Source organism: Cydia amplana, chromosome 10, assembly GCF_948474715.1.
Source record: "Cydia amplana chromosome 10, ilCydAmpl1.1, whole genome shotgun sequence".
Taxonomy (NCBI): domain Eukaryota; kingdom Metazoa; phylum Arthropoda; class Insecta; order Lepidoptera; family Tortricidae; genus Cydia; species Cydia amplana.
In genome coordinates, this window is record NC_086078.1 from 1,900,244 (window position 1) to 1,927,802 (window position 27,559).

At 39.5% G+C, this 27,559-nt stretch overlaps 2 protein-coding genes across 2 annotated transcripts in view; one reads left to right on the forward strand and one right to left on the reverse strand.

The window, feature by feature from the left end:
* Positions 1-546: 546 nt before the first annotated feature.
* LOC134651661 (serine/threonine-protein phosphatase 6 regulatory subunit 3) lies at positions 547-27,188 on the reverse strand. The gene is made up of 24 exons (XM_063506761.1): positions 27,005-27,188; positions 26,726-26,805; positions 25,364-25,637; positions 24,510-24,674; positions 23,573-23,686; positions 22,142-22,205; positions 21,654-21,855; positions 21,459-21,611; positions 19,896-20,063; positions 18,389-18,497; positions 16,065-16,325; positions 15,473-15,542; positions 13,823-13,950; positions 12,546-12,610; positions 10,396-10,549; positions 9,469-9,507; positions 8,611-8,673; positions 7,946-7,981; positions 6,349-6,407; positions 5,245-5,387; positions 2,557-2,913; positions 2,087-2,220; positions 816-955; positions 547-710 (listed from the first exon to the last, which is right to left on the reverse strand). The coding sequence occupies exons 1-24, from the start codon at positions 27,062-27,064 to the stop codon at positions 620-622; spliced, it is 3,129 nt and encodes a 1,042-aa protein (XP_063362831.1). The 5' UTR covers positions 27,065-27,188; the 3' UTR covers positions 547-619.
* Positions 7,820-27,559, forward strand: part of LOC134651395 (cathepsin L) — a 47,386-nt gene continuing 27,646 nt past the window's right edge. Inside the window, exon 1 of the mRNA XM_063506495.1 lies at positions 7,820-7,824. The gene's annotated coding sequence lies outside the window, so the exon portion shown is untranslated. The remainder of the gene's footprint in view (positions 7,825-27,559) is intronic.

Consider the following 27,559-nt stretch of genomic DNA (forward strand, 5'->3'; position numbering starts at 1 on the left):
CCCTCTGCATAGAAACTTGTTTGCAGGGGGCCAGTTATCTCTGCAGCTTACTGCGCTAAGACTCGCAGATTAAAAAGTGGGTACCCATTAGAAGACCTTATCACATTGCAATAAGAATTACTAATGGGTATCTTGTTCAGATAAAATGCGCATTTAAAGCATTCTAAAGTTACCATGCCTAGGACCAAACGATTCATACATTTATAGCTCAGAGTTACAAGGGATTAAGTATTGCATCTTTGCCGGCCCAGGGTTTTTGGCGCTGGAAGTGAAAATAGACACAAGATACCAATTTGGTGTTTAACCCCTCGAGCGGTGACAAACAAAATTAAATTCTAAATTTAAATACCTCAAGGTCGTTTCTTGCCTGGCAAATTTAGAACCCACAGAGGCGGTACTCGCAGAGGTTAAACCCTATCCCTAAGAATGAATATTGCATCTCACATGTACCTTTTCTGTTCAATTTTCACTACGCATGGCCGACCGAAGGCCCGCGAACTACCAGTGGCGACGCGTCATGCCAAGCCGATAATTTGGCTAAGAATTGTGCTCAACTCCCTTCACGGCGGGAGTCGAGTTACGGACGCTCCGCCACTGCAAACTACCCGCCACGAGAGGATCAGCTCTCGGAGGGGTCTTGAACCTGATTTTGATCTTTAGAATCATTATCACTGACTTTTTCACTATCACTTGGTGTGTTGGATGGTTCGCTGGACGTGTTGGACGCGTTGGAGGCGTCTGTGGGGTTGGACGCGTTGGATGTCTCTGTGGGGTTGGACGCGTTGGACGTCTCTGTGGGGTTGGACGCGTTGGACGTCTCTGTGGGGTTGGACGCGTTGGACGTCTCTGTGGGGTTGGACGCGTTGGACGTCTCTGTGGGGTTGGACGCGTTGGGCACGTCGAGCGGAACGTCGAGCGCGGGCGTCATGTTTGCGTTCACGATGTTGGCTATTACCTATAACATTTTTTCTTTATTTTATTTCATTTTACACTAATCGACCTGGTCCCACATTATGCTTAATAAGGTTTGTGTTGTGTAATATAAATAATATAGAAAGTGTATAAATAACTCATTAAAAAAACCTTTCAAGTGCGAGTCAGGCTCGCGTTCCAAGGGTTCCGTACATTACTCAATTTTTAACAATGTTTTTTTATGTAGAACGTGAATGAAATGTCTTAAAAATCTTCTAATAGGTTTTCCTGTCATTTTGTGTATTTTTTTCAAAATTTTTGACTCAATAGATTCTGAGATAAAGGGGGGGGGGGGTGAATGGTCGGACAGACAGATAGACGCACGAGGGATCCTATAAGGGTTCCGTGTTTACCTTCTGAGGTACGGAACCCTAAAAAATTGAACGCGCCCACAAATAAATGCTTTTACCGATTTATTTTACCAATTATACCTTTTTTTTTCGTTTATTGCCTCTCAGTGCCTGCAAGTCTTCAATGAAACATTCCTCATCTAATATCTTACCTCGGGCGTCATAGAGCTCATAGCAGTACGGAGGTTGTCGGCCAGAGAGCTGCTTAGTTCATCTAGTGGTTTATCCATAGCATCAAGCCACAGGCAGTGGAGGGGTTGCTATATGCTCGTGCCATTCTATACACAACTTACTTTAGACCTTACCTCGGGCGTCATATTGCTCATAGCAGTACGGAGGTTGTCGGCCAGAGAGCTGCTTAGTTCATCTAGTGGTTTATCCATAGCATCAAGCCACAGGCAGTGGAGGGGTTGCTATATGCTCGTGCCATTCTATACACAACTTACTTTAGACCTTACCTCGGGCGTCATATTGCTCATAGCAGTACGGAGGTTGTCGGCCAGAGAGCTGCTTAGTTCATCTAGTGGTTTATCCATAGCATCAAGCCACAGGCAGTGGAGGGGTTGCTATATGCTCGTGCCATTCTATACACAACTTACTTTAGACCTTACCTCGGGCGTCATATTGCTCATAGCAGTACGGAGGTTGTCGGCCAGAGAGCTGCTTAGTTCATCTAGTGGTTTATCCATAGCATCAAGCCGCAGGCCGTGGAGGGGTTGCTATATGCTCGTGCCATTCTATACACAACTTACTTTAGACCTTACCTCGGGCGTCATAGAGCTCATAGCAGTACGGAGGTTGTCGGCCAGAGAGCTGCTTAGTTCATCTAGTGGTTTATCCATAGCATCAAGCCGCAGGCCGTGGAGGGATTGCTCTACGCCGCTCGTTCCGTTCACAGCTGGAATTTATTGACATAATGGTAACTCAGACTACACAGACACCCGTTTACAAAATTGCATGGACAGATTATGAATGAATTCAATCATAAAGTGGTGCTATTTTTCGGCTTCATCCCAGACACTTCCAAGATGCCAAAATAAATGTGTAAAAACATACAAAATGTGAGGAAGATCCTGAAATAAGTAAAAGCGTTTCGCTATTTCCGCTAACCACTAAGCAAACATATTAATATAAACCTCGAAATTGCCTACAATGCAGTAGAGTAGAGATTGCATATTTGGAGACTACAGAGTACGCAATGTAAAGTGAGTTTGAGGTATAAAAACTAAATTACCATCCCCCTTATCCTGATAGCCCCAGAAAGGCGTAAACTCCTCACTGCCTCCTTCGCCAAACGAGTTCTCCTTAAACGCCGCGCCATCGAAATCCTTCTTAAACGCATCACTCGCAAACGCGTCATTAGCGAACGCGTCAGACTTGGCGAAGGCGTCATTGGCGAACGCGTCAGACTTGGCGAAGGCGTCTTTGGCGAACGCGTCAGACTTGGCGAAGGCGTCGTTGGCGAACGCGTCGGATTTGGCGAACGCGTCGGTGTTGGCGAACGGGTCGATCGGGGCGCCGAACGCGTCCGACGAGAACTGGGCCCAGCTTTCGCCCGCCATGTTGGATTCTTCGAAAGAGCTTTCCCATGCTGGAAGATAAATTGAATATTTATAAACACTATACTTCGTACACGACTACACGATTTTGACGTCTCTTATTAAAAAACTCTTTTGAACAGTGAAAGCATATAACTGGAAACCGCCTTTGGGAACATTACCGCTAAATTCTCGGGCCAAATTAGCACACATACACAATTACGCCTACATTTAAATAAGACGATACGTTTACAGAGCCTGTCTCTATTACACTAACGTACACAGCTAAGTGTAGATGAAATGCATATAATGTCAATAACTACCAATCAGCGACATAAATCCGCTAATAACCTTCTTGCTGTACGTACTGGCCGCTGAGAGTTCACGGTTCATATTTGATTAGTATATGACTTGGACAGGGATAGGTTTATGCCATACATTGAAGAACCAGTCAAATAATTCACGTATAATAATTTAATGCAGTTTAAAAGATAACTAGTTAAAATGTTGTTATGAAATTAAATGACAGACTAACTCAACATAATTAAATATTCATTGTTGTAGACGGTGTAAATGTATTCCGCTATAATAAGTATTTTGTATATTTTATTATCAATCTGTATGGCAGTGCGAAGTCACGTTCAGAGCCCGTACCATGAGTCACTGACAGTGTCAAAACTGACATTTACGCTATCGAGAACGTAATTTACTTTCTATACATCTCGTTTGCACTAATATGCGAGTACGAGCGAGATGTATAGAAAGTAAATTACGTTCTCGACGGCGTTTGTCAGTGCCAAACTGATGGTAGCCGTACCGTCCGTATAGTCTGTCCGTTTTTCTAAGATCAAGTACGCCATAGTAAATGTATGGCGAACTTGATCTTAGAAATCGGACAGGCTATACAGCCTGCAAAATTTACATGGGTACACGAATCGGGTCAAAAACATTTGAACAGGCGGAGTAACAATAAATCCCCACTTTCAGTTCCAATGGAAATATTTTATATGTATATAGCCGGTCAAGCAAGTTTGTCAGTAGAAAAAGGCGCATAATTACAATTTTGTATGGGACCATAACTGTTCGCGCGCTTACATTTTCTAAGTTCGCCGCTCTTTTCTACTGACGGAAATGGCTTGAGAGAGAACCTACATATATGTGACAGTAGAGGGTGGATTAAAATGATCAAAATTTTGAGATAATGTGTGTATTTGTTAAATTACTTCAGTGAAAGCGTCCTAGAAAAAATGTAGCTACATATAGGAGACCGGGTATGATTATTTCACGGGTTATCTCATGAATAGAACATTAGATATCTTGCCAGGCATCCACTCAATTTCACGTCTCTCTAATTGGACAGCTTTTTTCCATAGTTCTCTGTGAATAGCATCTTGTGGGAATCTGAATGGAAAGTAATGTAAAATGACAATATCAAATTTGATTATTAATTTGAAATAACTAGGTGGTTTTTTTATAGCTCCATCTCATGAAATAAAAAAGGAAAATACAAATCTGTAAGAAGGAATTTATTACTAGGTACATTTATAATTATATAGAAAATACCTAAAGTAAACATAAGTTAATAAAATAGTCTACTTCATTTGGCATAAAACCATCCCTATTATCCTCGCTATTTAAAAAGTCGTATGTTGTTATGAAAGTCGTATGCAGTTGTTACGTTTTAGCTTAGCACGGTAGTATTGAAAAAAATGTCGTCATGTTTATTCCAAATTTTACTGAAGTTATCTGTTACTACAAGTAAAAAGTGATTCCACTGTCCAAGGATCAAGGACTGTGCACTGTATCAAGGATGATATGAACTAAAATAACTTCTGCACCACTTCACGACACATGAAGACATGTTTAATTACAAAAAAACGTAGTTTTTATAAACCAATTTAGCCATCCGTCACTGACTGTCATCTCGGCCGCACTGAAGTTGCCAATCGAACAGTCTGTAAGCACCGCCTACAATCGAATACTTTACGTTGGGTCATAATTGAGCGGACAGAATACTTCCATGGTTTATATGCGTTCACTGCTTTTGAATAATAAGTCACAGTAGATATGTAACAATTATGTAGCATTTAATAGGTATGTTCATTTACATTGTTTTGGTTTTATAAATACATAGTTACATTTTTTAAAAGCATTTTCAATAAAAAGACACATCAAGATCGAGTAGTCTTTTCTAATGCTAAAAAAACGAAGTCGGTAATCGGTTTCGTAATTCGATTTTTTATACTAAATCTTACTGATAATATTCTTGATGAACAAATTATATTTAAGTAGCACAATTACGTTATTTTGTCGTCATCCTCGTCCTTTTTATCCACGTCGTCTTCCCTATCTCTGTCCCTTTCCCTCCCACGCTGTATACTTACGGCTAACAGGTGCAAGAACGTCGTGCACGGTGGCTCTCGCTTCGCCGTCGTCGTTGTCCTTTTCCCCCCCGTCGTCTTGCCTATCCCTGTCTCTTTCCTCCCCCGCTTCACCCTCGGGCGCGTCGTCCCACATATCTGATTGGCTGCAGAATATAAAATCAGGTTAATTAGGACTCATAGACTAGGAATCCTCTAGACGAAGTTTAGAGCAATTATTTCATGAAACCGATGCTGCCAAAAATACGGGGGTACGGGGGGACGAGGTGAGCGAATCCCGTGCCGTGATTGGTCCGTTCAAAGACACGGACCAATCACGGCACGGGATTCTGACACTTTGACTCGAAGATGGAGTAAAACTGCCGTATATAGTGGCAGAGGGGGTAGCGTTACTATGCTCAGTCTAGAGGATGTCTTGACTGTGTTAGGACTACACCGATTTTACAAATAGATGGTCAAAGTAAGTTGGCGTTAGTATGGAAAAATTGACAGTTTTCTATGAATTTTCTGTACCACGTATGACATAGCATAGATGAGGATGTAACATTTTGTGTTTGAATTATATTGAGTTCAAGCATTTTCATGGGTGTTGGAGAGCGTGGATGGGTCAATACAAAATAGTATGTCACATTTTAAATGAAGCTAATAAACCAACATAACAATAGACCATTAATATATTTGTGTATTTTTATCTTTCTTTGACATAATGACAGTTACAAATTATTTACGTTGACATCGACTTTAATGTTAACTTGGTTTATATTCAATTGTTTGACATGTTTTTCTTTGTACATGACGATCCTTATTGGGAGACACAATTAATCTTATTATTTTTATTTTAAATTTATAATGTAATTTTTGACGATCGCGATGAGAAAAACATAATTTTGACGAATGTAGCAAATTTATAGTGTAATTTTCATCTTGAAATAAAGAAAATCTAAATCTAATCTAACGAAATAACTAAGAAACATAGTGAAACACACTCAACTTGTCAGTATAAAAAGGCGCGAAATTAAAATAATCTATGGGAAGTGGTCGCGCATACATTTTATTAATTTTCCGCCCTTTTCTACTGGCAAGGTTGCAGTGCCAGAGTATACTTACTCGCCCAACCGTTGGTTAGACAGCTCCAAAAACTTATTCATGTTGGCCGACGACGCAACCTGAAAAAAAAAACTATTTAAAACACACTCCATCAAAATAAAACAGTAGAAACTCTTCACATTTTACCCACACCATACACTAATAACATTAAACCGCCAATCCCCATGATCAGGGGCCTATTTCTCAAACGGTATTAGACTAATATTATTAGTCTACGAACTGTCAAATCGTATGGGTTGCCATGACAACACACTAATAATATTAGACTAATACCGTTTGAGAAATAGGCCCCAGGAGCCCATTTCTCGAACGATATTAGTCTAATATTATTAGTGTGTTGTCATGGCAACCCATACGATTTGACAGTTCGTGGACTAATAATATTAGACCGTTTCTACACTTGTAAGTTTTACTTACGTAAGTAGGGACAAAGCTATTTGTTAGAATGAGATAACGATATTCATCTCTCATTCTCTAGTATAGCTGTGTCCCTACTTACGTAAGTAAAACTTACAAGTGTAGAAACGGGCTTAGACTAATATCGTTCGAGAAATAGGCCCCTGCGCGTAAGCAAAACGCTGCTTATTTTCGTAGTCGACATCTAGCGCCAAGTAGCGGAGTTATCGGTACTGCTACCTGACACTAGATGTCGCTACTAACGAAATGTCTAATGCTCAACAATTTTCAGCTTATATTACAACCGGAACTCTATTTTCAACTCCTTCCGCTTGTAAAATTAGTTGTAAATTGTTCAGCAATACATGCGCTGGGCAAGGGGATTGGCGGTCTAGTGTTATTAGTTATTAGCAAAGAGAATTTGAAATAGAGGCGGATTGTCAAAGTAAATTATGTAGTCACAGTAAATTTACTGCCATCTTTCGACAGCAGATTAAAACAGTTAACGCCATTTGACTTTGACCCTTATTCTGTCACTGATATGCGTTAATTTGTTAAATATTGAAATTAACGCCATCTACCCGACAGTAGGCCAAAGGTATGGCGCAATCTTTTCGAGAGATGGCACCATGACCTAAATTCTATATCTGTCATATAATATTGAATATTTTAATTTTTTATCAAGCAGAAACGTCTGCGATCGATGCTATTAAGCTTAGAATAAATTTAAAAGTCGAAAAATTGGGGTCCCGTTGTTTCCCATAAAGTTTTAAGTCATAATGTATTGTTTGTCATATTATCATTAGTCATAAAACTGAAACCGTTAACATTTCAGGATTTTCGTTAGGTTATCCTATAGATAGGTTAGGTTTGTTTTATGGCAATCCTGAAAAGTGACGCGTTTCTGAACCAAATGAATTATGACTAACGAAAATTCGGGCAAACAATACATTATGGCTTAAAACTATTTGGGAAACAATAGAGACCCGGAAAAATTACTGTCTTGGGTGAGACTTGGACTACCAGAGGCCGTGAGTTCAAGTCTCACCCAGTAATTTTTCCACTTTTAAATATATTGAATTTCACGCCATTCTGTCAAAAGATGGCAGTAAATTTACTGTCGCTACATAATTTATCATAACAGTAACTCTCTATACACTCTATTGGTTATTAGTCTATGCCCAATTGCCCACACACGTACCTCACTCAAATTTTCATCGGTGGCGAAGTCGCTATACTGAAGGGAAACAAAAGAATAAGTTTAATGTTCAATAGGAGAATATTAAGAAGCTTATAAATAGTTTTATATGTATATAAGTATGTATTTATCTATATACCTAATACGTACATCGTTGCCTAGCACCCACAGCTTTGCTTAGTTTGGTTTGGGGCTAGGATAATGTGTAAAATGTCCCCTAATATTTATTTATTTTTTAGTTATAAAAATATGGAGGTTGCACGTGAAACAAAACTTTAAGGTAAGGAACAAACATTAAGCGCGAAATCACTCTGTTTTTTTTTAATAGATGAAAGTCCAATGTAATTTATTTAATCGTTTAAAAAGGACGTAGAGTTGTGTTCCCATTGTAAATTTGAATTTCTACTCACAGAGTGGGTGTGTCTGAGTTTAATATAAGCTTCTTGAGAATAAATAGCCAAGAACAGGTTTTATGCCAGAAAAAATGTTATAATAATGCCAGTATCCTTTCTAGCTATAGGAAGTAAAAATGATAAAAAGTATATATATAAAGATAAAACAAGAAATTGAGTTACCAGGCGTATCTGAATCGTTAACTTTAATATTATAAGTAGTTTTTTATATTAATCACAATTATTTATTCGTTTTATTCGCTTTATTTTACTTACATTTGTATTACTCACATTTGACAGATTGTATAGACGAGTCTCGACCTCGACCATGCCTTCCGGCTGAAACAAAACCTTATATATTAACTTAATCAAGTAGCCCCTAAATAAATAAATAACCATATTTATTTATTTATTTCAACTTTATTGCACAAAATATATACAACAATGTACAAATGGCGGACTTAATGCCAAATGGCATTCTCTACCAGTCAACCATAGGGCCAAACAGAGATACTTTCAATTGGTGCAGAGAGAGAAAATATATTGTGTGAGTTAAAAAACTACTACTAAAATACTTATAAATTACATAAATAAATAAAATATATATAAACTACCACATATTTATAAAATACATACTATAAATATGATGGATGGATTATTATTAAATAACTATCCAAAGTCAGTTTCTTAAGCCAGTTGAATGTATCACCAATATTAATAGTAGTTGGTATAAAATTGATCTAATACTTCTTACAACTCCAATCAAATTCATTTATATTTTAAGAAGGATAAATCGTAGAAACTCGATCTAATTAAACAGTTTGTGTACAATGGAGTATTTGACTGTATTTAAAATAAATAAAACATATATTCATCATACATGAAATAAAGCACCAGAAGATTAATAGAGAAACGTAGACAGCAGTTATTTTTAGTCACAATATCTATTATAAAATCCGTATCACAATAAAAGAGTAGGTTATTTTATTGCGACGTCACATGCTAGTGTTTCATACAAATTCCATATTAGCAAAATCGTTTTGACAGTTCGAAAAAAGAAACATTAAATTAGACTAGTAGTCAAATACCCTATTGTACATATTATGTTGATAATTAAGACAATTTAAAACTTACCTCAACTTCATACGTGTTTTCAGACGGGTAGTAACCGCCCTGAAAAGGAAAAAAAAAACACTTCATGTCAGTTGTATATTAATAATTAACTTTCAAACCTACTTTGATACTTTCTTACTTGTATATATTCCTAATGTATCAAGGACAAATTAACGTGTTTATTATTTGACAGCATAAGCATCATGAATCAGAAATGTATTGCATACTGTTTTCCATCGTTTTTCATCGGAAAAGTTTCTTTTTTGTCATGCTACTTCAGTCAACCTCAGTGTTTTTTCCGAGACTGACTGAAATAGCAAGACACGTTCGTACGTTTCCGTGAAAATACGAGGGAAAACAATAGGGAGTATTACTGCAATGTTTTGCCGCTAGAATGCAGCACTAGCGCCTTTAGTAAACCATAGAGTAACTTATACATACTGCTGTTTTTGACAAGTTTTCACAGACAATCAAATATGACATTGATACATCAAGGCGGTTTGTTTACAAAGGGCCTACCGTGAAACTCGGCTAACTGCCTCTTTATCGCTCGAATTTGCAAGAGTGATAGAGAGGATAGATAACAACATTTCGACTCTCTCGTTTGCCCTTAGATTGTGACTTATTGTGGGAGTAGCGCCCCCACAGACAAGACATCCTCTAGACTGAGCATAGTAACGCTACCCCCTCTGCCACACATACGGTAGCGTTACTCCATCTTCGAGTCAATCCCGTGCCGTGATTGGTCCGTGTCTTTGAACGGACCAATCACGGCACGGGATTCGCTCACCTCGTCCCCCCGCACCCCCGTATTTCTGGCAGCATCGGTTTCATGAAATAATTGCTCTAAACTCAGTCTAGAGGATTCCTAGTCTATGGGCGCCCCCTACGCAGATTTTCGCGTAATGTACCCTATAATGCACTACATATGTATGTCAGTATACGTACCAGTGGCGTATCAAGTTGTTTAATAAGCGATTCTATGGAGGACGCGGCCCACCGCTCCGCGGCCGGAGTCCGCTCCTCTAGCGTGGGGGCCACCGTGCGGAGCAGCAGCACCACGTGGCCCATGTAGCCGGCGCGGGGGCTGCGAGCCGTGCCCCTGCACCAACATATAATAATAAATAAATAATTATAAATAAATATTATAGGACATTATTACACAAAATGACTAAGCCCCACGGTAAGCTCAAGAAAGCTTGTGTTGTGGCATAGAGAAAAAAATACATAGAGTGCTCACTCCATACATCAGTTCAGACTATTAATTTCAGTATCTACATCTAGCATCGAGTAGCGGAACTATCAGTACTGCTACTTGACAATAGATGTAGCACCGACCGGAAAGTCTTATCTCAACAGCATAAGACTTTCCGGTCGGTGGCGACATCTATTGTCAAGTAGCAGTACTGATAGTTCCGCTACTCGATGCTAGATGCTAATAGTCTTTTTGGTACTAAAACTGATGTATGGAGTGAGCACTCTATGTATTTTTTTCTCTATGGTTGTGGGTACTCAGACAACGATATATATAATATACAAATACTTAAATACATAGAAAACAACCATGACTCAGGAACAAATATCTGTGCACATCACACAAATAAATGACCTTACTGGGATTCGAACCCAGGACCGCGGCTTCACAGGCAGGGTCACTACCCACTAGGCCAGACCGGTCGTCAAGTCCGGCCGTCGGTATATACTTCAAGTAAACCATAAAAGTTACTTCATGTTCATTGACATATATATCTAGGGACTGGCTTTACGGGCAATAATAATGAGGCATGACAGGGGCCAGTACAGCGGTGTGAAACCGCTACAACGCGATTGGTTGATGAGTTCGCATCACGCGCGCGATTGGTTGACGGGTTCGCATTACGCGCGCTATTGGTCGCAACTAGTTGCGTTAGACTGCACGATTGGCTGGAATTCGTGAGTAGCGCCGCTGAACTAGTACCATTTTTAGTGCCCCATTAGCCCGCCATTATACGTCAATGTTCATGTTACTGTTGCACAATGTTTCTCCACAAAAAACCGGCCAAGTGCGAGTCGGTCTTACGTTCCAAGGGTTCCGTACATTAAGTTCGACTCACGCTTGTCTGCAGATTTCTAATAGGTTTTCCTGTCATCTATAGGTAAAGAACTATATTGTGTATTTTTTTCAAAATTTTAGTTCTAGTAGTCTCGGATATAAAGGAGGGGGGGGGGGGGGGGGAATGACAGACAGACAGACGCACGAGTGACGCCCTAAAAATGAACTACGGTGTATGTATACCCTTAACCTTTAAACCATTTGACATTATATAATCCCCCCCCTCTCTTTTTGGGGGGTAGGCACGGTACGATCTCGTGGCTACCGGGCCAAATCAGCTTTGTTTGACCTTAGGAACAATCGTGCCAAGCGTCATCGCCTGAGACAAAAGTGCATAGTCTGCGCGGAAAGGAGTCGTAGAATGTATGGGCTCCCTTACATTCCACGACTCTTCTCTTTCCACACTTGCATACACTAATACGTATAAAGCTTTGGATTCCTCCAAAAACGGTGCCGTCATATTACGGCCGCTATATAGCGTTGACTGACGTCACTAGAACGTTGTCTATGTAAACAAGATGGCGCGGTTTCCTAGACGGCGTTACGTTACGTTGACTGTCAACGTAACGTAAGATGACGGCCGTCATGACCTTGTCGATAGTTTCGTGAACGTTTTATTAGATAGCGGTGACGCCATTTTGAATAAATGACACGAGATTTGAATAAATGATTCCGTACTACGATTATTTTCCTCTTCTGATGATATTTCATCCTCCAAGTAAATTATAGATGATCAAGCAAATCTTGTCAGTAGGAAAAGGCGCGAAATTCAAATTTTCTATGGGACGTTATCCCATCGCGCCTACATTTTTCAAATTTGCCGCTTTGACCTTGGTGGATGACGGTGTGTTATGACGCCGTGGTACTTTCCACATGTCGCCACCGTAAAGACGGCCATCTTTTGCGGCCGCTATATGACGGCCGTCATATGACGGCACCGTTTTCGGAGGAATCCAAAGCTTAAGGCATACAAAATTTAACCAAATATAGATTGTAGAGAAGTTACCTATTCGTTTCATTTTCTTCATAAACGTCCATTAGTCTGTTGAATAAGTCGCACTCCTCCAATATCTGTAACAATAGTTCATTATCAATTTACCCGCATTTTTCTGGGTGATCAATCGCAAAATGATATGAAACCCATGATGAAGAGTTAAAGGGGTTGTTCAAGTAGACGTAATTTAAGGAAAATTGTATCCTTCTCAAAAACAGAAAAGACATTTATTTCAAAGACAAATTTTTGAGCATGAATCCTTTTTGCTAAACTATAGATCCAAAATATCCAAATGAAATCTCGATTAGAATTATAAGGCGACAAATTAATGTCACTTACATGTCCATACTGCGTTCTGTAAGGGCGGTTGATTGAATAGCGCGTTTCGAACCATTAGGTGACATTGCGCGACCGGCGGTGGCGACGGCGGCAATCATAGGTGGGAACGAAAGGTCCGATCGCTGTGTCGCTCCAATCTATGGTTGCCGCTGCCGCCAGTCGCGCAATGTCGTGGCGGAGCCGTTACGAGTGCGCGTGAAGAAAGTTGTTGTTGCGAAGAACATTTCGATTCAAGTGTAAAAATATGGGTGTAGACCACTTACTCAAAAATATGTCTCATAGTTCTTAATTCGCTGACATAAGAGCTATGGGACATATTTTTGGGTGATTTGTGCACCTATATTTTTACACTTGACCGTACGCATGGGGAGCGTACGTTACGATTCTACAGTTTATGGTTTTCTATGTACTTTTTGTATTATATCTGCTTTAATTTACTAGTGGAAACTGTATTGGCTTGTGTTTTATTAATATTAATTAATATTGTGTAAGATTGACAGCTGTTCGTTTCCCAATAAAATAAAATAAAATGTTTATAGTTACTTATTAATATAGTTTAAAAAAAAAAAAAAAAAGCGCTGGCGGCCTAGCGGTAAGAAGGTGCGACTTGCAATCCGGAGGTCGCGGGTTCGAACCCCGGCTCGTACCAATGGGTTTTTCGGAACTTATGTACGAAATATCATTTGGTATTTACCAGTCGCTTTTCGGTGAAGGAAAACATCGTGAGGAAACCGGACTAATCCCAATACGGGCCTAGTTGACCCTCTGGGTTGAAAGGTCAGATGGCAGTCGCTTTCGTAAAAACTAGTGCCCACGCCAATTACTGGGATTAGTTGCCAAGCGGACCCCAGGCTCCCATGAGCCGTGGCAAAATGCCGGGACAACGCGAGGAAGATGAATGAATGAGTTACTTAAAAAGAGTACTAGTAGGTCTGTTTATAGTAACTTACGTGCCGGGCGTACTGCGTCCTGTAGGCGCGGTTAGACAGCGCGTTCCGGACCATGACCAGCACCTGCGCGTGGAGGAAGTTGTTGTGCGGGTGCGCGAACAACATGTCGATGAGGACGCCCGGAGTACCTGCCAATTAAGAGGATACAGGAGCTCAGATTTAAATATTTTAGGTAAACATACCCGTCTCGATAATGGAAGCGGCTCCTAAAACTAGTGCGATAAGGAAAGTGCGAAAAACCCTGCATGAAAATCTCAAAAAACGAGGTTTCGTACTCGACTGTTTCCTCCCCCAAAACTTAACCAAACGTGACGAAATTTTAAAATCTAAATGGTAATGAAATTATCTTTGTCGGACCGTTTTGCTTTTTTGGCTAATTGATATCAGTTTTGAATACCACGCCTCTCATTGCGGCATAGTCAATTAGGCCATTTTGGCCATTTTTGAAGGGCTCTAGCGCCTTAAAAAACAAAAATATCCAAAAAAACAAAACGGTCCGACACAGATATTGACAATATTAATCTGTGTTGAAAAAATTATTGCTCTAGCTTCAAAATCCACGGAGGAAACAGTCGAGTACGTTTGTATGGAGAAATGACCACTCCTGTTGGCTCTTAATGAATAAATCATCATCTTCCTTACGGTATCCTGGCATTTCGCCAAGGCTCATGGGAGCCTGGGGTCCGCTTGGCAACTAATTAAAAAGCAACTAGTTTTTACGAAAGCGACTGCTATCTGACCTTCCAACCGAGAGGGTAAACTAGGCCCTTATCGGGATTAGTCCGGTTTCCTCACGATGTTTTCCTTCACCGAAAAGCGACTGGTTGATATCAAATGGTATTTCGTACATACGTTCCGAAAAATTCATTGGTACGAGCCGGGGTCTGAACCCGCGACCTCCGGATTGAAAGTCGCACGCTCTTACCGCTAGGCCACCAGCCCTCTGAATGAATAAATGCAATGGTGATTTGTTTGAGTTTTTTGTTGGTAGAATTGATTATAAATACTATCTTCACAGATGAATATAGTCCTCCACTAAATAAAGCTTATTCAGTTATGAAAACCAAGCAATAATCCTATTAAATAGGCTTTTATACTGAGATGCAAGGCAAGAGGCAAGGCTCGGAACCGGTTTATAAAATACCGGTTTATTTCGGTTTTCCTCCGAACTTTCAGAAGAACGCTAACGTTTTAAGAAGTTTATTGTAACCTGCCAGTCCAGTGGTGTGCCGTGTAAACATAGACACCGACATAGGAATTAACCGGTTCTAAACCGGTTAATCTGGTGTAAACATAGACATAGGAATTAACCGGTTCTAAACCGGTTAATCTGACAAGAAGTTTATGGAAATGTTCTCCAAAAAACCGGTAAATTATTTGAATGGCTTTCTTAGTAAATACCATTTAGAACAGCGGTCGGCAACCTGCGGCCCGCGGGTCGCATGCGGCCCGTGAACCTGTCACTTGCGGCCCGCGAGCCTCCCTGGCTACTTTGTATGTAATATTGACAAACGACAATGTCTGATAAAGTCATAAATATTAACAAAGTGCGGCCCGCGTCAACTTCGTTAACTACCCGGTGGCCCTTGGTTGCTAAAAGGTTGCCGACCGCTGATTTAGAATAACGTTTACGATAAAGTGACTACTTACCTAGTGTAAGCATAGTTGAAGCCACTTCATCCACCTCCGAGCCACATAACGCCGCTAGCAATGCTGCAACCTGTAACAGATATTAGTAATAGTGGGTATTATTGCAATGTTCTGCCGCCAGAGTGCAGCACTAGCTATCGTAAACCATAGAATAACTTATACATACTGTGCCGTTAACAGTTTTTTGACATGTTTTCACTGATAATAAAATGTGACATTGATGCATCCAGGTTAATTGTTTACAGAGGGTCTACCGGGGAAAGTGCCTGTTTATCGATCGAATATGTCTCTTAAAGTTGCTCATAAATATAACATTCGACAGTTCTCTAAAAACAACAGTTCTGGCTCTTTGAGATTCCAAAAACTTGTAGTGATTTGTCAGTTAGAATCACTCAATTTTAACCTGTGTAGGTTGGATCTTTTTCTCAAAAAAATGCAATTTTATTGCCACTTGCACCATTCCACTAACCCGGGGTTAACCGGTTAAGCCGTTAACCCAGTTTCAAATTGTACTGGTAACCATGGTAATTCCCGGTTTAACCGGTTAACCCCGGGTTACTGAATGGTGCAAGTGGGTACATCTATATCTAACCTGTAGACGAGCCGCGCCGACCGGCACTCGCGGCGCGGGAGGCGGTTTAGGCGCCTCCGTCGGTACTTCTGACGTTTCCTTAGCCTCCGCCATTGCCTCGGGAGATCCCTCAGATGCCTCGGCAGGGCGGTCATTTGCCTCGGCGGGCGGCGGGTCGCCTCGCTCGGGCGCGGGCACCTCGGTGGTGACGGCGCCGTCGCCCGCGGCTGCGACAGTGGCGCCCCCGCCGCCGTCAGTCGGCGCTTCCCATGATGATGGCTCCTGAATACATTTCTATTTTTTCTATTTCGTTTATTCATTAAATATGTACAGCAAACTTTTCACTATATCTAATTATACATTTTAATTGAAGCCAGCGTTTAAAGACATAGTGTGCAGTAACAGCCCAAAAAGACCGGGGCCTGTGCTAGGGCTAGTTACAATATATGTGACACAAGTTTAGAGAGCGATCGGATAAATAAATTTCCTATACCTAATATAAAATTTACTTAGTCAACGAAAAATGCTTAATTAAACATGCATTACTGGCTATATATTTTTTTTATTTTTATTTTATTTTATGTTCGTATATAACATACTATATACGTATACTGGATTTATAATTATGTAAGTAGCTATATATATTATTTGTTATATAATACATATACATATATATATATTATATGGAAGAATAGAGAAATATGACACGGAGTTACGTAGCTTTGTATTTATTGAGGAAATATTTGTATGTAAGTCTTTAAATTCTGTAAAGGAAAAACTCAGGAGAAACACTTTGGTTTTTTTATTTAGCCTAATTATGTAATTTTGATTATTTTGAGTAGACACGCTTGCATAGCTCAATTGCAGTATATCCTGTAGGTCACCTGGTAATTTGTCAAAAAGCCTAGGTCCAATATATGAGTAGTGCCTCCTAGCTGCAGCGCTGTTCCTAATCGGTATCTTATATTTACTTCTAGTGTTTCGGAGGTTTGCTGTGTTAACATTTAATATCATATCATCTATATGTCTCCCCATATATACTATTACTTGCCAGATGTATAGTTGCCTTGGTGCTAGCACTTTACTTAACTTATAAATTGCTTCAGTAGAAAAACGCCTTGGTTTTCTTTTAATAATTTTTAGAATCAGTTTCTGTGCAATTTCAATGTTTGTTATATTTTTTGCGCTACAGGCACCCCAAGCTATGATTCCATACAATAGTATAGTCTGGGTTAAGGCAAAATACACAGTTTCAAGTGTTCTCTGGTCAATTATATTTCGAAGTTCTAGAAATATATATGCGGTTTGTCTAATTTTATTAGCAATATGTTTGCAATGTAGGTCCCATTTTAAGTCATCCTCATCAGTCACATACGGAATTAGGTAGGCGACCCAAAAATGAGTTGTCTACTGCGATGTAACCAGACGTTGGCGCGCGTTTTTAGAAAACGGCTCTCGCGCGCCTTTTTTCGAGGCCCGAGACGATGACGATGAAGTTCAAGGTATAATTTTCAACATACAAATAAATATAAATAAAAATAATTTAAAAAAACCGATATATTTCCAGCAAACATGACTAACGACCGTCTCCGGGAACGAGAGTTTCTATAAAAATAATCACACTTTTGTCGTGAATTCGAGAGCTACGATAACACGACAGAAACAGATACGTGTTAAACATATAACGCCTCTTTTTGAATTAGGTATTAGTATCTAATAACAGTTCATACCGAAGCGTGTCGTTGCCGACGATTCTGAGTAAGCAAAACCTAATACATAGAAATTTTAAAAAAGAGTTTCTAACTGGGGTACAATTTTTTTTTCACCTCAGCAGCTCGAACAAGGATACTTTGCTACTTAAAAACAGTGAGCAAAATCGCATTTTGCTCACTGAGTGAGACAAAATTAGCAAAATGCGATTTTGCTCACTGTTTTTAAGTAGCAAAGTACCCTTGTTCGAGCTGCTGAGGTGAAAACTTAATTGTTGGTATATCTTAAGAAAACATGAGTGAATAGAGGTAAGTGATGAAGAAGGAATACATTTTTCGGGTTCTCTAATATGTTCTCACTGCTGAGGTGAAAAGTTTTGTGAACTACACGAGATCAAAGTTATTTACATCTCGTGCGCTTTTGAGTCCCTTACTACGCTCAAGATTCCAAATTAGATTAGAATTAGTATAGAATCTTTCGCTTGCACGGGACTCAAAATAAGCACTCGAAGAAATATCAAACTTTGATCTCTTGTTGTACAAATAACTATTTCTCTATTTGACATCTTTTTCAGTTTATAAAGAGAAACAGTAAAAAAAACTAGTACTGAAATCGCATAACATTTAATAACTTACATGCATGTAAGGTTCGGGCGGCTGCAGAAGCGCCGTGTGTAAAAGCGGCAAATGCGGCGCCACTGCCAACTCCACGCCGTTCCGAGTGCTGGCCCCTCCTGACCCACCCCTGTTGACACAAACACTTTTATAAATCAACAACTATAGTACGTTTTTTTTAGCATTAAAAAGAACTTGAAAGAAGGTAAGCGATCTTGACATGTCTTTTAATAGAAAAATGCTTTTTAAAAATCGGTAACTATTACTTATGAAAGCAGAAGAATATAAATGATCGTATTAGATTCATAATTGTTACATATTTGCCGTAACTTATTTTTAAAATTGAAAAACACTCAATTAAAAGACACATCAAGATTGTTTACCTTATTTCTAATGCTAAAAAAAACGAACTATATATGGGAATATCTTTCGAAATGTTTCAACCCGTTGACCGCTAAAGACGTCTATTATTGTCCTTATTTGAAGTACAAGGTTGGTTCACGAAAGCTAACACGAATGGAATGAACAAAATGAATCATATCTGTCATTGTGGGATTGGCACGTGTCAGATACAGTCAAAGTCACCAATGTATTGGTTTATCTGTTACACATAAATGTATATATTTCCATTCAATCACTCACATTTACACTTCGTGCCAGTTTTCGTGAATTTAATACCTTTAAGGGGACTTCCTATACTGAAGAGATGTGAAGTAATACCCAAAAAAAAATGGTCTCAAAGAAAATATTAAGAATAATTCCATTTTTTTTTTTGTATTTGCAGATTATTTATTATTATATATGTAATGTATGGTGGGAGACGGGTCAAGACCGGGATACGTGGAAAGGGAGGATAGGCTTTTGCCCAGCAGTGGGACACTCTAGGCTCATATAAATAAATAAAATATATGTAATTATTATTCCTAATTATAACAAATCCGATTAACACATTCATTGCCATACAGCCAATTTCTTTATATAAAGCTGTAGTATATACCGACATGGTCGTCCGGCCTGGGAACGAAATCATAAAATACCGGGTCGGGTTTTCGGCACTGAATTTGTTAAAACTTCGTTAGCGCGATGGAGGCATCACCGCTTCAGATTCAACGCCATCTAGCGTGACACGTGGTAAACTCACTGTTCGGTGTTGTAGTCCTGTTCCTCCCGCATGGCGAGCAGCAGGCGTCGCCGGTTCAGATTCAACGCCATCTAGCGTGACATGTGTTAAACCATAGAGAAAAAAATACATAGAGTGCTCACTCCATACATCAGTTCAGACTATTAATTTCAGTATCTACATCTAGCATCGAGTAGCGGAACTATCAGTACTGCTACTTCACAATAGATGTAGCACCGACCGGAAAGTCTTATCTCAACAGCATAAGACTTTCCGGTCGGTGGCGACATCTATTGTCAAGTAGCAGTACTGATAGTTCCGCTACTCGATGCTAATAGTCTTTTTGGTACTAAAACTGATGTATGGAGTGAGCACTCTATGTATTTTTTTCTCTATGGTTAAACTCACTGTTCAGTGTTGTAGTCCTGCTCCTCCCGCATGGCGAGCAGCAGGCGCGCGCCGTGCACGAGCGCGTGGCGGCGCGCGGGCGCGGGGCTGGTGAACATGCCCTGTAGCAGCGCGCCCACGCCGCGCGCGGACGTCGCGCGCGCCACCAGCGCGTGCGCCGTGCGGGACCTGCCGACGTCACTATAGGCTACATGACTAATTTTTATGGTATCAATCGATCGGGCTTGTTTTTAGGATCAAATGTCTATATGGGGAAAGTAACACAAAAGCATAGAGAAAAAAATACATAGAGTGCTCACTCCATACATCAGTTCAGACTATTAATTTCAGTGTCTACATCTAGCATCGAGTAGCGGAACTATCAGTACTGCTACTTGACAATAGATGTAGCACCGACCGGAAAGTCTTGTCTCAACAGCATAAAACTTTCCGGTCGGTGGCGACATCTATTGTCAAGTAGCAGTACTGATAGTTCCGCTACTCGATGCTAGATGCTAATAGTCTTTTTGGTACTAAAACTGATGTATGGAGTGAGCACTCTATGTATTTTTTTCTCTATGCTATTATACTAAACATACAGGGTAGTTTTTAACCGACTTCCAAATCTCAAAAGGAGGAGGTTATCAATTCGGTTGTGTTTTTTTTAATGTTTGTTACTAGATATTTCCGTCATCGCTGGACCGATTTTGAAAATTATTTTTATGTTTGTATGTATATGCATATAGATTGGTCCCGTTTTTTTTTTTCAAAACCCAGTTCTGATGATGTAATCCATGATTTCCATGAATCCATTTTTTTCTTTTAAAGATTATTTTAGAATAACTTCTAGTTCCCAAAATAGAAAATGATGTTTAACCTTATCGACGCCGACGACGGATTGATCCGTCCCTGACTACAGAGCAACATGGACCTACGTGCGTATGCTTAAAGTTCAATTTCAATTTTAATATTATTGAATAAATGATGATGATGATGAATACTTTGTCGACATGGCGTTTGAATGACTGCTTTTTTTAATGAACGATTGGTGACATTTACACATTTATTGGTGGTTTATTATGGTACTTACAATATTGTATGGAATTTTTAATATTCTGAATTAAAGATTTTTTATTTTTATTTACAGATTTTGGAAAAAAAATTACAAACTGCGGCCAAATCGTTAATGTGGATTTTTTTTATTACTCTATATCTATCCAGAACCAAAAGCTTCTTAGAAATCAACCTAAATCAAATCACTAGACTCCGCACGGGGGAAGGAACGTATGTAGTATTTAGTATAAAAAGAAGTAAAAATCTTCACTTGCTCTGTTTTTTCATTCCAATCAGCCAGAAGGCACCTGACACAGTCCAGGTTGTTGTCAATTACCTTACATTCCCAGCAGGCTATAATGGCTATAATCAGCCACACAGCCATTAAGGATGATGTCAGTAAGCAGAGCGGCCGCGTTAGCGGCGGCGATGGCGCGGATCCGCTCCGCTTTCGCCTCCGCCTCCGCTTCAGCCTGTGCTTTGTCGCCCGTCGCCTGCTCAGATGACACAGTCCAGGCTGTTGCCAATTACCTTACATTCCCAGCAGGCGACACCTGGCTATAATCAGCCGCACAGCCATTAAGGATGATGTCAGTGAGCAGAGCGGCCGCGTTAGCGGCGGCGATGGCGCGGATCCGCTCCGCTTTCGCCTCCGCCTCCGCTTCAGCCTGTGCTTTGTCGCCCGTCGCCTGCTCGGATGACACAGTCCAGGCTGTTGCCAATTACCTTACATTCCCAGCAGGCGACACCTGGCTATAATCAGCCACACAGCCATTAAGGATGATGTCAGTAAGCAGAGCGGCCGCGTTGGCGGCGGCGATGGCGCGGATCCGCTCCGCCGCCCGCTCCGCTCTCGCCTCCGCCGCCGCTTCAGCCTGTGCGTTGTCGCCCGTCGCCTGCTCAGATGCTGGTGGGTCTTGTCGTACTTCTACAAGACGAAATGTATGACAATACATTTTTTTTTTCAATTATTCGCCTGCATATTCGCTCGATCGCGTATATAACGTATATTTCATTCTGTCATATACAAAAAAGCCTTGGAACACAAAAAAGGAAACTTGGCTTTAAACAGTTTTCAATTTAAGTACCAAACCATACGCGCTTTTTTATGAACAACACATTTTTAAGAGCTTTGGTGCCACAGACAGACACACACATAGCGGTCAAACTTATTTCTCTTTTTGCGTGTGGGGTTAAAAAGAGACAGAACGAACCTTTATCCTGCGCGTCCAGGCCTCCTTTTTCAACGGCCTCCTTCTCAGCTTTCTCGCTTTCCTCCTGTCAACAATCAAGATGTGATTTTCAAAAACTCTCATGTAGTTAACCCTTAAATGCATGGTGTACGATGCAGCGTACACGGTACACAACATAAACATCAAATTTTATGCATAATTAGACAAATTCTATTTGTTCCTGTAAATTATTTCAATAGTTAATCTAATCAATTTTCTGAATTTTTACTTAAATTTACGCAATATTTTAATTTATAAAAATTACATTTGTTTTAAGACGAAATGTGGGAAAACTTGGAAAAACCGGAGGTTGATGATTTTTAATGTGTGATTTAGGGCCGATTTTTCGGGGTTTGTAATTATTTTACATTTAAAAACTTTATCATAGGAATATCACAAATAGTGTACCTTTCTGATGGCAGTAAGATTTTTCCTATATATCTTACTAATAATTATATATTTACATAAATATGATTTAGCCTATGCAACTTCTAACACTGATTTCGCAGTAAAAATCGATGTTATAATTTTTTTACCATTTTTCCCATAATCAGCAAACAATTACGTAACACATATATTAATTTCGGGCAAAAAGAAAAAATCATGCATTTAAGGGTTAAACCTGTGCCGTTGTCTGTACTTAAATCTTGCCAGGTAAATTGGACCCACTTCCCAATATTCGACTCAGCTGGAACTTTACATACTTATGTAAGTGGGATGACAATGTGATTAGTACATTACGATACAAGTGCGAAAAGTAGGAAATTACATTCCAAATTACCTTTTCGCACGTGTATTGTACAATGTTTTACAGTACATAATTATGACCCTTTAAATTTTCTACATAGGCACGTATTGTGGTAATTACCGCACTAGGGCGGTAAAGTAGCACCATTATATATGTACTGTAATAGTACATTACATACCTATGGAGCTGAATTCGTAAATGCTCCAGATCGCAGATGTTTGTGGCCCGAACCTAAGGTGAGGGCCATAAATATGCGATCTGGGGCTTTACGAATTACCGCCCGTGGTTTGTATAAAGTTTTACGTCTTGCCTTGGCCAGGAAGTGAGATTTTCTTCTCGCGTAGCGGGAAGTGACGTAAAATATGTTACCATCGAGCTGTGATAATAGAGATCGGAGATCTGTGATAAAACGTTTGGGATTGTTAGAACTGTCTTTTGAGTTTGAGTATTAATTGACTGTTGAAAGAAAAGTTCAGTCAACGATAGAAGCTTGTAACAAAAATGAAAAGACAAAATACTTAGGGCCGGTTGCACCAAACCATCTGTCACCGTTGAAGCGTTCGCTAAATTTTATTGCAAGGAAAATTTCATACTTTACTGTTTGACGTTAATCGGTGTGTTAAATGGGGTTGGTGCAACTGGGCCTTATTAGATGGTAAAGTTACCTGTTGTCCCTTTTCTAGGTCGCAGGGCGGCGCGCGCGGCGCTAGGGGCGGCGGCTCGTGCGTGCCGCAGATGATCGCGATCAGGGCTTCCAGGAACTGGTGCTCTTCTAGCCACTGTCAGACAAAATATACATTACATACACAAGATTGAGAAGGTATCAAAAATTATATTTATTGCAACTTTGAGATACATCATACAGTGTGGAAAGATAAGGGCCCTGGAGGGAAACTACCTTAAATCCTTAAGCTGGCTCATTTTACTTAAAGGAGACATTACTTTATTTTTAAAAAGAAACAAAACTGCATTCAAAGATTTTCTAAAACTCGCTTGCCTCGCCCGGGACTCGAACCGACTAAAACTTCAAAAAAATAAAAACTCGCTATTTTATTCTACTAGTCGATACAGTTAATGTTAATGATAACGTTTCTCCAAGAAACATTAGGTCTTAAACTCGTCTGTCGTACAAAAAATCCATAAAATGTAATATTTAGTACTCAAGATTTTTTTAGACAAGCCAAATTGAAGAAGAAAAGAAAAATACTTTGAATGCAGTTTTGTTTCTTTTTAAAAATAAAGGAACGTCTCCATTAAGTAAAATGAGCCAGCTTAAGGATTTAAGGTAGTTTCCCTCCAGGGCCCGACTTATCTTTCCACACTGATACCTGGCTTTCAAAGTATGTTTCCTTGTGTCTCAAGAACCAATTATTTTATAAATCAGCCATTCTCAAAGTGTGCTCCGCGGACCCCTAGGGCTTCGAAAAGCCTCTGTTGGGGCACCGCGAGAATACTTGACATAATAATATTCTATATATATGGTCCACAGTGACTAATTAAAAATTTTAATTTGGGGCTCCGTCAAATATTTCGCTTTCCATAAGGGTTCCGTCACCAAAAAAGTTTGAAAACCGCTGATATAGATAATGCAGCTAAACCTACCTCCATAATGAGCTTATTGAAGAGATCATTAAGCCGTATGAAGCACTTGAGCGCGTCCAACACGGCGGAGGTGTGCAGATGTCGCAGCAGGTTGGGCAGAAAGTCGCGCCTCGCCTTAAGGAAGTCCAGGACGCGGAGGCACACGATGTGGTATAAGTACCAGTCCTGTATCAAAAATATTGATATACATGCAACCAAAAGTCGTCGGACTCGTGTTTAAATTTTTAACAATGTATTTTTTATGTGGAATGTTTATAAGTCCGACTCACGCTTGACTATACATTTCTAGTAAGTTTTCTTGTCATCTATAGGTAAAGAACTGTACTGTGTATTATTTTCAAAATTTTAGACCTTGTAGTTTATTGAGATAAAGGACGGCGAATGGTCAGACCGACAGACAGACAGATACACGAGTGATCCTATAAGGGTTCCGTTTTTCCTTTTGTAATAGGGAACCCTAAAAATCAACAAACAGCAAAACAAAACTTTGTATGGAAATTTCCAGAGAATTGACCAGTTTTTATTGCTTTTGAATTAGTTATTGACTTGACTAATGAGATCCACTATTTTAGTTCTAAGACAAAATATCAACATTGCAATATGTGTTAACTCAATAACTCAAAGAACATTCATAAAGTAAACAAAGTTGATCCTTATCACAACCTGAAACCAAGTACTTTCTATATTAGTTAACTATTGTGGCTTTTCGTCACAGAAGGATCCATAAAAACACAGAAGGAAGCATAAGCTTCAAGTGCAATAAGGTCGTTTCCATCTGAAATTCCAACAGAAATTCTGATAACAAAGTCCTTATTGCATACGAAGCATCAGGAAAGCCACGTTTCCTTCCTCACCTGTTTAGGACTTCTGTCAAGCAGCATCTCAATAGTTTTACTAAAGTATGATGCCAGTAGCGGGTTCAGCGGAGGCTCCCTGTTGATGAAGTCACAGAGCCTGTGCATCTGCACCGTGTCCATGGACAGCCGGTCCGAGAGCGTGGGGAGCTGGGACGTGAGGACCTCGCAGGCTATGGTGGCGTGCCGGTACTGGAGGCTGAGCTCTACAGTCTTGGGGGGCTCCTCTGTGATGAGTGTTACGAGCTCCGCTAGGATGTCTGGACGTGTGAGGCTGGAAAGTTTGAATTCAATTAGGATATAAGTACTGGAAAGGGAAATGATATAGAATTCTTTAGAAATTTTAGAAATAGAAGATTTTTATTTTCAAAAACTTTATGCAAACTAGATACTGTAGTTTTTTCTGAAACAGTTTTTATCATATTTAAAAAAAAAATTATCTTTTTGAGTTCCTTCCAACCTTTATAATACACCATGAATATGAGAATAAATTAATTATTTATAAATAAAATATAAATACATTTCAAAAGCCATTTATTCTAAGCACTTTGAATTTACCTATTTAGATACATAGTGTATTTAAAAAACATTTCTTAGGTTTTGTTTTGTTTTAAGTTTATGATTTTTTTTTTAATTATTGTTCTGTGCATTAGACCTCTTCTGGGTGAAGGCCTCCTCATCAATTTCTACTTGTCTCTGTCCTTTGCTAGTTAGATCCAGTAATTCTTTATATAGTTTCGTTTGCACTATGTGAAACTTTTCTATTTTTCAAATTAAGAAGATTGTTTAGAATTCCAGAAAATAAATTACATTAAAATATAATGATCTATAGTGTGTCAAAGGTGTGTTAAAGGGTGTGTTATTTCAAACATAGACAGAGAGAGTCATACTATCTTTGTCTTACACTAGTACTAGCACCCAATAGAAAAGGATGAGTATAGTTTTTTTTTTGTTCCTATTTACTGACAAATTGATTTGACCATCTATAGATGACATGTGTGATATCTTTATCTCAATATTTACATTTGCAATGATAAGAGTTCTGTAGCAAGTGATGTATAATGCTTGCCAATTTATTTAATTAAAAGCTAATTGCATAACACCATATCATTGGTATTGTCATTCACTATTTTGTTTACATTCTTTGTGTTGACTGCAATGTAATGCACATTCCTTTCAGCCAAAAAAAATATACAAACTGTTTAGAAATGTAATTAATTGACTTATTTAGTAAACCCAAACTAATAATTTTAAGGAAACTTTTTAGAACTAAAGATATAGACCAGTTTAGAAGCTAAACAGCAAAAATGTCATAGTTGGGTAGACATCAGCTGATGCTCAAGTGACCCAATGAGTACTCACAACTGTATGAGTGCTTTGTTATCCGCTTTGCACTCCTGCAGCACATCATCTGCCTCCAGCACCTGAGCGAGCGTCACGTTCTGAAACACACCAGATTACTCATCATCACGTCACTTCACAACTTCACGCCTCCACAACACCACACACACCCGCCTTCCACGGCCACCGGCCCCCACAAACCACCTCCGGTCGTAAAACGGGGCGTAAAACTCACAAATCCGCCGCAAATACAAGTCATCGCTCCCTTCATAACCATGAATTTTTCAACTGTATACGCACCTCTTCTTTGAGCAAGGAATTTAGCTCCCTCACAGCTATATAGTTCCCGCTCCAGAACATGATTAAAATTAATAAGTACTGATTATTTAATTACTTTAGATCCATAGAAAACTTAATTATTTTACGGATTTCAGCGTTTCTTTGATAAAGTGCAACGATCCGTTTTCTCGTCTGACAGCACAGCACCAGTGTTGCCATGTTTTGATTTATATTCGATTTCTGAGTCACGTTCGAGTAGCGAACTTGATTGTATGTCTTGTTTAATCTATAATAAGATTGTAACGATTTATTTAAAGATACTATTTTTTTTTTATTACGTTACTATTATTTTTCAAATTTTTATGTGATGGAAAACAACTTTATGACATGCATTTCAACAGCGGCCTTAGCAAAAGCGATCAGAGCCGTCGCCTCGCGCAACCTCCTTGAGCTGATTTTTTTTATGTAGTAGTCCCTGTATAGAAGTTTGTATGCAAAGGTGCTAAGCGAATAGTATAGCTGACTGTACATAAGACAAGGCCTCTAAAAATCTGCACCCAGAGCCTCACTATAGTT

What these genes read in the sequence shown, in the direction of transcription:
- LOC134651661 (XM_063506761.1), bottom strand. Translation starts at nt 27,064, where the DNA reads ATGTTCTGGAGCGGGAACTATATAGCTGTGAGGGAGCTAAATTCCTTG. An exon ending in ACCTAGAAAAGGGACAACAG is followed by an intron (nt 22,206 to 23,572) that starts GTAACTTTACCA and finishes GATTGTTGACAG; the next exon opens with GAGGAAAGCGAGAAAGCTGA. An exon ending in TCGCCTGCTGGGAATGTAAG is followed by an intron (nt 20,064 to 21,458) that starts GTAATTGGCAAC and finishes TGACGTCGGCAG; the next exon opens with GTCCCGCACGGCGCACGCGC.